The following is a 12,155-nucleotide window of genomic DNA, read 5'->3' as shown; positions in this document are numbered from 1 at the left end:
TTAGTGAATCCCTCTGGGCGAGGAGGAACCCAAAAACCCCGGTACGCTGGCGGCGGGGCTGGCGGCTCTGAACGTTCCACCGCCACTTGTGGCTGGGTTGGCCTCGCTGGGCTCCGAGTCTCGGCTCGGGAGGTGGTCAGTGGAACGTGGTCTTGAAGATCCCACTCTAGTTCGGGATGCTGACCAGAACAACATGGTAAAAGCCAGGAGCTTGGCGCACCCCTGCAATTGCAGCGACTCGGAAGGAGGGGGCTGGGGCTGGAGGACTGCAAGTTCAAGGTCAGCCTCTAACAACTTAGAGTTGTGTTGTTGGTAAAACAAAGAGCGGGGATGTAGCCCAGTGGTAGAGAACCACTGGGTTCAATCCCCAGTACCCCTCCCCCACATGCTGGTGCCTCTGGGACCCTCTTGGGCGGGAAGAGGATACAAGACCCGGGGGCGCAGCCTGGGGATGCCTGAATCCCTCCTCACAGGTCCTCTTTCTGCTGCAAGTGATAGAACCCCAACCCAAACTAATTAAGCACAAAAGGGAATTTATTGGAAGGCTCCTTGATACAATTTGACAGCTTTACTGTAAGAGAGGGACTTGCTGTCCCTGGGATGGAGGTAAAACAACTTGGGAAAGGCCTTGATGGTCTAACCTTGCCAGGTGCCATCTCCTTGTCAGAGCTAGTTGTGGGGTTAGGGGAGGGGGTATGAGAGCCGGAGAAGAAGCATATTCCAGAAAGGAACACAAGATAGGAGATAGGATAGGATCCCCTGGTTACATTAAACACACACACACACACACACACACACACACACACACACACACACACGGCTGCTATATGGAGAATAGAGCAGAAGGGGCAGCGAAGAGCTTCAGGGAGATGGGTTAGGAGACAGCCCGGTCCAGGAACAGGGGTAGTTGGGAGGCAGTAATGGTGGAGAGGAGTGGATGGGTTACGCTTCTCAAGGTTACCATGATCGGTCGCACCCTGTTGTGCTCTGGTGAGGGCAGATGTGGGGCTCAAATGGGGTAGGGTGCCATGGCTGATGTAGGAAGGTATATAGGTTTAGAGAAAATCCTATCCAATAGCTTCTATTTTTCAAGAAGCTATAAGGCAAAGTCCTTATGGAGCATGAAGAAGGGGTGTGGGAGGGGAGGAGGAGAGGAGCCATCATCACCCTCTAGTAGGGTACCATTGACTAAAATGCATTTCTACCATCGCATGGTTGGTTTTATCTTTTTCCTTTGGTGGGGTGTGGGGGGGTGCTAGGGATTAAACCTAAGGTTTTGTCACATGCTAGGCAAGCAAGCTGTCTTCTATTGGGGTACATCCCCAGCCCTGTCACTTGAAATTCTATGGGAGAACCCATGTAATCAGAATCTCCGGGGATGGGACCCAGGAAGCTGTTTTAACGGGCTGTCTACCTGGTGCTTTGTAAAAAGATTAAAGTTTGATGATCTCTGTTCTTGAGATACGGTGTATAATGAAGCAAGGGGTTGCCCTCCGCACAGTTTTCAGCCTGGGAATGAAGAGAGGCTGTCTGATGGGGTCACCCCCACCTCCCTATGCCTTCTCTTGGCACTTGGTGCACTGGGCTGACATTGCCTGTGCCTAGGGACAACGTGTCTCTCTCACCCCTTCCCCACTGAACCCAGGAGCCTCAAACTTCTCTGCATCGCACTGCACTATCCCTCCACACCCTACCTACTGCTCGGCCATAGGAGTCCCTCCAGGGCACCTTTCACATCCTTTTGTCTCCTTGCTGTGAGCTCTTGCTTTCGCCACTTGCTTTCAACTGTTCTCGGCATTGGTCTTTATAACAGGGCTTACTTTTAAAAACAGCTCTAAAGATGGGATCCCAGGTAGGGCGGGCTCCTGGCTTACCCCTCCAATCCCAGCCACTAGTCAGGCTGAGGCAGAAGGATGACAAGTTCTAGGTCAGCCTCAGCTTCCTTCAGCGTCCCCCCACTCCCTCCAGCAGCACCTGCTGCTACTGGCCTGGATGGTGTTGCCGTGGGACTCCAGGTTGGTGGCACGTGGTAGGGACATCTCTTCCATCTCCATGAATTTCTTCCTGGATTATCCATTGGGAGAACTGAAAACAGCAGGGATCTCATGGGGACTCAGTCACCTTAGGTTTGCAGAGCCCTCGGGACAGACAAGGTGGACATATCTGAATTAATGTAACCCAGGAATGTGTTAATGTTTCTAAAGCCTTTAGAACAGCACGGAACACTAGGAATGCCATACAGTGTTTGTTAAACAAGCATGCGGCGCTGCTAGACCTCCTTGTACATATAAGGGAGAGGATGGGGGGGACAGGATTTCACATAAGGCTTGGACTTATGTGAGTGTCCACAGCAGTCCCTGCAGGGAAGGAAGACAGGGTGGAGCCTGGGCTGTGGACACCCTGTGGAAGGAAGCACACCGCTCTCCCAGGGAAGCTCCTTGGCCCAGGGGGTGAGTGGAAGGAACCAGCACACAAAAGGTGTCTGGGGCCTGGCGCGTTGGCGCACGCCTGTAATCACAGCGGCGCGGGAGGCTGAGGCAGGAGGATCGCAAGTTCACCACCTCAACTTAGCGAGGCCCTAAGCAACTTAGCGAGACCCTGTCTTTAAATAACATGTAAACAGGGCTGGGGATGTGGCTCAGGGGTTAAGTGATCCTGGGTCCAGTTCAATACAAAAACCAAACCAAAACCGCGGTCTCAAGAGCAGCGCCACCCGGAGGCCTGAGGGCGTGGGAACCCGGGCCTGGGGGCGGTCCCTGGAGGGGTCGAGGCTCTCTGCTGCCCTCTAAGGGTGCGCGGGCGCTGAAGCCTGAGGGCGGGCGCTCTCCCCCTCCGCAGAGGAGTACCAGTGCACAGGGGTCCTGGAGACTGATTTCGCGGAGCTCTGCACGAGACTGGGCTACACAGACTTCCCCAAAGTTGTCACCCGCCCCCGCCCCCACCCGACCTTCACCGCCTCGGCCTCCATGTCAGAAAAACCCACCTCAGGTGAGTGGCCGTGGCGCCCAGAGGTGCCTGCCAGGGCTACCGTCCATCCCGAGCCTCCCATCGCACCGGGACGGAAAGGCGCGGGCGCAGGTGGCGTGGGTGTCTGTGCACGCCCAGGGCAGGGGCTCNGCGGTGAGCCCCGTCCCTGCGCGCCCCGTCCCTGCGCGCCCCGTCCCTGCGCGCCCCGCCCCGCGGCACCTTCCTCCTCTCTCTTCGCAGGTTGGAAGGTTGAGGACCGGATTCTGGGTATCTTCTCCAAATGTCTGCCCTCGCTCAGCCAGCTGCAGGCCATCAAGTGAGCGTACTGGGGACGGAGGGGGGGCGGGGAGGGCTATGGAGACTGGGGCTCCTGGTGGCTTGGAAGAGAGAGCAGAGGGCTGCTGAAGTCCCCGGGGACTGTAGGAAACTGGGAGGGGACGACTGCAAGGAAGGGTGTGGTTGGAAGGACTGTGAGTAGGGGTTTCAGCAGGTGACCTCCAGCTGTTTCTGTTCTTCCTGCCCATTCAGCTTTTGGAAGGTGGGGCTGACCGATAATACCCTGACCACCTTCATCGCCCTCCTGCCTCTCTGTTCATCCACGCTCAGGTCAGCACTGGGGAGAGGCCGCCACGCCTGGGGAGTCTGGCTGGGTGGGCCAAGATGGGGAGTTTGGGTGCAGAAGTCGCAAGTCCCAGCCCTCATATGCCTGGGTGGCATCCCAGGGAAAGCAGGGCTCTGTCAGTGTGTGCTGGATCAGGAAACTCCCAACGGACAAGAAGTCCTGTTTCAGCCTACACCAGTATCCAAACAGCCCAAACTTTGGACCTCACTCCGTTTCTTCCAGTCCTGCTACCCTCTACCCTTCCAAGCCATCTCTCTTGTTCCCTAGCCCACGATTAGGCTTCAGGAATAAATACTGCAGGGCAGTGTAGGGACTGTGCAGGGGGAGGGGTGGTTGGGGGTGGCAGGAAGAAGCCCACCCACCTTATGAGTGAGGGGCAGGAAGAGGTGGAAGGCTGCCTTCCAGGGTGACACTGAGCTGAGCCCTGGAGGACTAGGTGCAAGCCAGGCCAGGCTTTAGGAAGGGGCATTCCTGCACAGGAAGGCGCAGGAGTGAGGATGGGGTGGCAAGGGGTGAGGGTGTGGTGAGCTAGTGTGACTCCAGGTGTGGTTTGGTGTGCAAAGGAGAGCTCTCACTCTGCTGCTGGCCCCTTCAGAAGGCTTCCACAGCACCCTTGACTTTTCTTGCTTCAAAGAACATTCCCTTCAGTGCTACATACACACAGAGCTGCCATGACTTCCTCTTGGGGATGGGATGGACATTCCTGTTGAGGACGGGGACTATGTCTTCTTTTTTTTATTTAAAAATTTTATACATACACATATTTAGTTGTCGATGGACACAGTACCTTTTATTTATTAGTTTTTAGGTGGTGCAGAGGATTGAACCCAGTGCCTCACACGTGCCAGGCAAGTGCTCTACCACTGAGCCACAACCCCAGCCGTTGGACTTTGTCTTCTTCAGTGGGGCTCCCAGCAGTCTTTGTGTAGCACATTGTGAACACACATTTCAGCTGGGCTGGGGATGTGGCTCAGTGGTTAAGCATCCCTGAGTTCAATTCCAGGTACAAAAAAGAAAAGAAAAGAAACATACATTTCATTCCATCATGGGAACTAGAAACACTTTAGCTGGCAAAGAAAGAACCATAGGAATTTATTATGCAAGGATAATTCATGCCAGCACAAAAATAATTAAAAATGAATTCAGTTTTGAGGTAGAGCACTTGCCTCGCACGTGCGGGACCCCAGGTTCAATCCTCAGCACCACATAAAAGTAAATAAGTGAAATAAAAGTATTGGTCCAACTACAACTAAAAAATAAATATTAAAAAAATGAATTCAGTTTATGAGAAAAGACAAGGAAGCCTACAAGACTTAGCAAAAACTACAGATCACGGCCAGGCATGGTGATGAATGTCTACAATCCCAGTGGATCAAGAGGCCGAGGCAGAGATTCACAAGTTCAAGGCCAACCTGGGCAACTTAGGGGGACCCTGTCTCAAAAAAAAATTTTTTTTTAAAGGGCTGGGGATGTAGTTCAGTGGTAGAGCATCCCTGGGTTCAATCCCCAGTACTAAGGGGGAAAATATTACGGATCCTGGAAGATGCTATAAAAAGATCCTGGAAAATGCTTAAATAGAGAAATTTCTAGACATTGATTCAATTTTTTGTTGTGACTTAGGAAAAAGACCTCTTTTTTTCTGAAAAGCTATTACCCTGAATAGGGGTCATGTAGTAATTTATTACTACGTGTAACAAAGTAACCCCCAAATTTAGTGGCTTAAAATGATAAGAATTTATTTTAACAATGTCCCTGAGATCATCTTGGTGTAGATTCCTGGGTGCTTCTGGCTCAGGGTCAGTCTTGAGGTGGAAGAGGAGCTGTTGACTGGTTGTGGTCATTTCAAGGTGAGCTAGGCAGAGAATCTGCTTTCAAGCTTGTTGATGTGACTGATTTCATTGGGCCTCTCCAGAGGCTGTCTGAGTGTCCTCAAGAGAGAGCAGTTGGTGACAGTGCCAGAGAGGACCAAGATGGAAGCCATAATCGTTGTCACCTAAACTCAGAAGTGACATACCATCGCTTCTGTCATATTGTGTGCATTTTAAGGGATTCACTGGGTCTAGTCATACTAAAGGGGAGAGCATTACACAGGGCCTCACTACCAGGAACTGAGGATTTTTGAAGGCCATCTTAGAGAATACCTTACCACAGGTCAACTTTGGGGAATGACCTTTTCACATGGCCACATTCCTGGGTTTTTAGTCCGAGGAAGTATCACATATATTTTCTAAACTGATGGGGGCGGGGGTGGGGCGGTATCCTTTGGCTCTGTTTCCTGATTGCTCTCCAGAGATCCCAACTTCCTGTCCACCCCCCTTCTTGCCTGGCCTCGATGGCACCTACTGGTTCTTGGATCTCTCCCACCTTAGGAAAGTGTCTCTGGAGGGGAATCCGCTGCCGAAGCAGTCATATCACAAGCTCATGGCTCCGGACAGCCCGTGAGGTTCCTTGCCCCATCCGCGCCCCCAACTTTCTGTCCCTCATTCCAAGCCATCTTAGCCCCCACCTTTCCATGTCCTTCCAGCACCTCCCCCAGGAGTCCCCAGTCCCTGCTCCTTGGTCTTGATTCCCAAGAGCGCCCCTGGCACCCGTGTTTGCAGCGACCTCTCTGCTGCAGGATCGCCCACCTGTCTCTGCGGAACAACAACATCGACGACCACGGGGCGCAGCTGCTGGGCCAGGCGCTGTCCACGCTGCACAGCTGCAACCGGACCCTGGTCTCGCTCAACCTGGGCTTCAACCACATCGGGGACCAGGGCGCGTGCTACCTGGCAGACGTGCGTGGGCTGCGGCGCGGGGGCTGCTCGGCGCGAGGTGGCGCCGCGGCTCACCAGCGCTCGGCCTCCGCAGGGGCTCCGGCTGAACCGCTCGCTGCTCTGGCTGTCCCTGGCTCACAACCGCATCCAGGACAAGGGCGCTCTGAAGCTGGCCGAGGTGGGGTTCTCGGTGGGTTGGGGCCGGGGAGGCCGACACAAATCTTCCCGGAGGACAGCGTCTGACGGTGCCGGCCGCGTCCCAGGTCCTGCGTCCCTTCGAGCTGACACACACCGAGGTGGTGGAGCGCCGGCGCCTCCTGCTGGAGAAAGGGACGCAGGAGCGGTCGCGATCGGTGAGGAGCCCCCCAGCCCCAGAGCGATCTGAGAGTCCGCTTCCCAGCTGGGAGGACCTCCGCTCTCGGTCCTCCCTCCCTGCACTGTGACGGTCCTTCTCTCCGAAGCTCAGCTCTAGGCGCACAGGTCTAGCTAGGGTTCGCCAGGCCCCTGCCTGAGGGCTCCAAATGCAGAATGTATGGGTCGAGGGAAAGGATACTAGATTGACTGTCTGGGACCTGAATCTAGCTCAGCCACATACCTACCAGTCTGCGACCTTGGACATGTTACTTACCCTCCGTGCCTGTTTTCACATCTGTAAATGGGAATAATTGTGCCTATCTCCTAGGATTGGGAGCATTAAATGAGCTTATTCATGTAAAGCATTTGGAATGGGGCCTGGCACTTAGCTCAAGAAAAGCTAGACTCTGTTTCTCCCTCAATATGGGATCCCTTACCTTGACTCTCAGCTCATCCCCACCCATACCTCTGCTCTTCTCACCCCACACTCCTCAACGCAGGGGAAAGAACATCAGGGGAATGTTTCCAGCATTTAGGAAGAAAGGTGGGCGGTGGGTGGGGTGCTGTCTGCCCAACTGCTACCCAGGCTTGGGCTTCTCCTCCATTCCCTGCCGCCGGTGGGCTCCAGTGGCTTCCTCTGCCCCTTTCCATTTGTCAACATAGCCCTCCTCCTCTCGACATGGGGACTTCAAAGCAGACCGTGACAAGGCTCAGGCGCCGGGGATGACCTCTGTTGCACTGATGGACAAGTCAGAAAAGATGCAGGCGATGAAAGCCCCAAAGGGCCTGAGCAAGAAGAAGGAGAAGCCAGGGGTAGGTGTGTCGGGGACAGGCGGCCCGGGTGTTGGGGGGGACAGGGCAGGATGTGGGTGCTGTTCAGAGGGTCGGAAGGGAGAAGGCCCAGGGGGGCCTTTCAAGTTGCAGCACACCTGCTGTCCGTCTCCCTGGGAGATGGGACTTTCTGTTCTCCTCTCCTCCTCTACAGGAAGTGGTCAAGAAGGAGGAGAAGTCAGGGTCTGGACAGTCGCCCACACAAGGAGCCCCCAAGAAAGAAGACGCTGCCAAGTCAGGCAAGGGGAGTAAGTGTGAGGCGCTCTCGGGCCCCTTCCCTGCAGGGAGGGCGCGCTGGGCTGGATGCGAGGGCACTTCTTGGCCTGGACGTGTCTGCCAGGACTTGGTCTTGCCTCTCTCCCTCTCTCTTTTTCCTTCTCACAGCAGGGTGATGTGGGGGGCTCCATGGCCCAGACATCATGACAGCTCATTTCTTTGGGGCTGGACCTTTGAGGACCTGTCCTCAGCAAAGGACTCTACCCACCTAAGGGACCCCTTCCGGCTGCCTTGATTGCACCCAAAGTTCTGATAGTGGGCCTCACTTGGTCCACCCTCTGGGGAGCGGGTGGTATCAGGGATCTGCTTTGTGCAGCCTCGCTCCTTCTCTGGCCCAGAGGTCACCATCCCTGAGCAGAAGCAAAGCAAGGGGAAAGGGACCAAGCTGGGGAGCAAGGAGAAGCGCAGCATTCTTCTGGAGTCCGAGGTGAGCTGCCGGAGAGGTGGGGTTGGGCTTTCCCCGGGCTTCCACCCCCAGCTCCTCCCAGAACGGGGTTTTTCAGCCCTGTACTGTGGCAACGGCCACTTTCTCTTCAGACGTGGTCCTCTTCTCCCCCTTTCCACCATGGGCCTGCTCTCTGGGAATAATGGGCTCAGCGCTTCCCTCTCCCCTCCCAACTTGGGCACCCCCTCTCTACCTTTCCTTTCCTTGTCTGATAGTAGTCCACATCTTGATCTGTCTTCCCAACGGAGGCTGCCTCCCTAAAGGCCACCCGCTCACCATCACCACCCCCACCATTAGCTTGCACACTTGCGTAAGGAGCAAAATGTGTTCTCTCTGGCCCTCTCAGCAGCTCCCAGGGCACTTTGCAGTCATGACACTGCCCCACCCCACCTCTGCACGGCTCCTCCTCCAGACCCTCTCTCCTTTGCCCCTGGGTCTTCCCTCTCAACTTGGATCAGCCTGCTCCCTGCTTCACGATCATCATGGGCTGCCAACTTAGCACCTCCCAGTTCTTCTGTCAGCTGCCTGAGGGTCTCCTCCTCAGACTCCCTCAACACCGCTCTATACTGTCTAGGCAGGGAAGGACCCGGTCAACTTTAGGATTCTTCCCTGGCACCAAGACAAACTCTTACAGAAGAGGTAGTGAGACTTTGGTTTCTGCGGAGTCTTGGGCTGGCCCTGTTCCTCACCAGGTGTTATATACCTTCACGTGTCAGCTCACCAGCCACCTCTTGTAGGAGGCTGTTCCTGGCCCCCGAGACTGGTCTAAATGCCCCACCTCTTGGCTCCCATGGCACTCCAAGCTTACCTGTGTTAGGTGCTCTGCTCTACTGCATTCCAGTTTCACTCTCTGGCTCCCGACACTACAGAGCTTCTGGAGAGTATATTTATCTTTGTGTCCCCAGCACCAAGGACAGAGCCTGGACTTTTTTTGTGGTGCTGGGGATTGAACCCAGGGCCTTGTGCATGTGAAGCAAGCACTCTACAAACTGAGCTACATCCCCAGCCCTCAAAACATATATGTTGAATGAATGAATGAATGCCTGTTGACCAGCTTCCCTCTCCTCTGCTGCAATTAGTATCTACTTTAGCAGCTGGTTGCTGAAACTACTGAGATGATCAACCCTCTCCTGGAGCCCGTCGAGCACCGGGATGGGAAGGTTTTTATGCCTGGGAACAAGGTCCTTTTGCACCTCAACCTCCTCCGTATGTTTGCCGACCTCCCCTGCCCCATGCCATGGGGTTGGCTGCTTGGGTACCCATGCTGGTTCTCTGGGGGTGTACCTGGTTCTCCCACAGTTGGGCATCGAGTCTCGCATGGGCCAGGGAGGGAGTGGAAGTGCTGGGTCAGGGAGGAGGCTGAGGATATTGAGAGGCAGATGGAGGGAAGGGGGTGTAAAGGGTGGAGGGAATTCAGACAAGGAATAAGGGGGGCTGGGCTCAGGGAAAGGTGGTCTTAGGGTGAGTCTGGGGATGAACAGTGGAGGAGCCAGGCTGTGGAGGCGGGTGGTGTAAGAGGCACAGTCTGTACTTTCCACCAGGAAACCGCATCACAGAGGTGGGGCTGGAGGCCTTCCTGGCCACAGTGCAGTACCAGGTGCAGTTCAAGTCCAAGAGCATGTCCAAGGGCCCAGTGGGGCTGCTGTGGCTGTCTCTGGCGGTAAGTCCCTGTCCCTGTCTCGTGCCATTGCTGCAGGCAACTTCTCCCTCCTGATTCCTGATCCAAGGAAGGTCTGCAGTCCCCAATTTTTTTTTTTTTTTTAAATTACAACATAACTTCTGACCCTCCCTGCGGCGCTTTGGTACAGGGGATTGAACCCAGGGATCCTTTACCACTGGGCGACACCCCCAGTTCTGAGAATTAACTAGTCCCAGAGGACTAATTTTCATTCTTGTCAGCTGTCACTCTTCCTTTTCCTCTCCTAGAAAAACTGCTTTGACCCACAGTGTCCCATGTATACTACGATCCAGGAGCTGATGCTGCCAAGAGACCCCATCAAGACCAAGATCAGGGAGGAGGAGGTGGTGGCTTTCCCTACCTAGCCCTGCTCCGCAGTCTTCCCCGAGCCTCGGCCACAGAAGCACCTCCTGGCCCTGTGTGGACTGACCTCTCCAGGGGAGACCTGGGGCCAATAACAGTCTATTGCTGTACTTTTCTTTGACATTGTAAACTTTGTTCCAGAAATACTCAGAATCAGAACAGTGATGGTTTGAATGAGTCTGCAGTTCTGCTGGGGATATCTCAGTCCCTCTGACATCAGGCAGCCAGGGAGTCACTCCTCTGGCTCCTGGGGGCTAGGTTTTGCCCAGGTAGCCCGCTCCCTCTCCAGTGTTCCCAGAAGAGATGTGCTTTGCTAGGAGCTGCATTCAGCCTCTGGTGTCGGAGGCAAAGACTTAGGCTTGGTGACGGACGTCATCCGTGGGAGAGGGAGGAGCAGACAGGCGGGGAGGAACTGAACAGGCCAGGCCCCTAGCATACTCCCTCCTGCTTTTCTGATCTGACCCGCCCCGTGTTTGGTTTGGAAGAGGCCGGGGCCCAGTTTAAGAAAGTGCGAAGTCTTGGACAAGCCACCTGGGAGAGATTGCTAAGTATATCAACACCTACACAGTGAAGGTTGGGCATTAAACACGGTAGTCAGCAACTGAAACCAGAGACACCAGGCAGCTGTGAGGGTCCTGGCATGGGCCAACATTGTCCTGGAGTGCCACCTCCACTGAGAATAAATGTGCCCAGAGCACAGGACTGGCTTCTGGGGAGCCTCCTGAGAAGGTACAGAGGTCACACACCTGCCTCATCTGAGTAGCCTGCACCTGCTCCACATCCCTCACTACTTTGCCTCTACTCACCCTAAACTGCCGTCCCACCTGGTGTGTGGCCTTGGCTTTCATAGGGCCCTGCGAGTGCCTGCATCCCTCTTGCTCTATTGGCCCCCACTGCCCGTCTCCAGGAATAACCTGCCATTTCTTTGAGCTCCCACACAGAGCACCTTACCATACGCAATGCTGATCGGCCAGGCCAGCTTCTCTTTACCCCTGCCCAAGGCCTCTGAAGTTCCAGGACCTCTTTCAGCCCTTATCTTTATCTCCATACTTTATTGTTAGTGATGGTTAGTCCTGGTGACGTGGCTGTCGATGGGAGGTGGGGGGAGCTGGCCAGGCCTGAGATGAGCTGCCACTTTGTTTTATATTCCTGCTGTCTAATGAGGGTGGCTCACTGGCTCCCTGGGGTCCCCTACCACTGAGACAGGGTATGAGTTGCCCGGGCTGGTCTTGAACTTGTGATCCTCCTGCTTCAGCCTCCGGAGTTGCTGGGATCACAGGCGCATGCCACAGTGCCCAGCTGAGTTTAGCATGTTTTTGCACCTTTTTTTTTTTTTTCCAGTTGTAGATGGACACAGTACCTGTATTTACTGTTTATGTGGTGCTAAGGATGGAACCCAGGGCCCCACACGTGCCAGCTGAGTGCGGTACCACTGAGCCATAACCCAGCCCCAGGTTTTTGCGTGCAGGAACTATAACTTACTTTGCCCAGCCTCTGTTCAGGGAGCAGGTATCTGCAGCTCTGGGAGAAAACATGGTAAGGCCTGGATGTGGAGGTTTCAGGGCGAGGGGGGCTGCCTCAGTTCCCTCCCTGCATTCCTGGCCAGCCTCAAGGGAGCCTTTTAGGGTAGTAGTTCGAAGAATCACACACACCACAATTGAAGAATATTTAACTTTTCTTAAAAAAAAAAAATCTTAACCATGAAAGGAAGAAAATAAGAGTATACATTATCTTAACAGCGAAACAGTCATTTCCATATCTATATTTTATATATTATATATATATTTATATACATATATTTATATATATATATGTATGTATATATACACCCAGCACAGTGTGTATATTCTATTCAGTGGGATG

At 54.2% G+C, this 12,155-nt stretch overlaps 1 protein-coding gene across 1 annotated transcript; it reads left to right on the top strand.

The window, feature by feature from the left end:
* Window positions 1-13: 13 nt before the first annotated feature.
* On the top strand, window positions 14-10,457 carry Lrrc71 (leucine rich repeat containing 71; the record flags this gene model as incomplete). The annotated part of the gene is made up of 13 exons (XM_048814679.1): window positions 14-41; window positions 2,839-3,283; window positions 3,496-3,573; window positions 5,959-6,027; window positions 6,207-6,366; window positions 6,440-6,523; window positions 6,609-6,698; window positions 7,363-7,512; window positions 7,685-7,778; window positions 8,145-8,233; window positions 9,346-9,457; window positions 9,793-9,911; window positions 10,178-10,457. Coding segments are annotated over 13 exons (1,635 nt in total), but the record flags the coding sequence as incomplete, so codon positions are not given.
* Between the last annotated feature and the right edge of the window lie 1,698 nt (window positions 10,458-12,155).

This window comes from Marmota marmota, unplaced genomic scaffold (genome assembly GCF_001458135.2).
Source record: "Marmota marmota marmota unplaced genomic scaffold, marMar, whole genome shotgun sequence".
Lineage (NCBI taxonomy): Eukaryota > Metazoa > Chordata > Mammalia > Rodentia > Sciuridae > Marmota > Marmota marmota.
The sequence above is the reverse complement of the archived record's forward strand: the minus strand, read 5'-3'. Positions and strand labels throughout refer to the sequence as shown.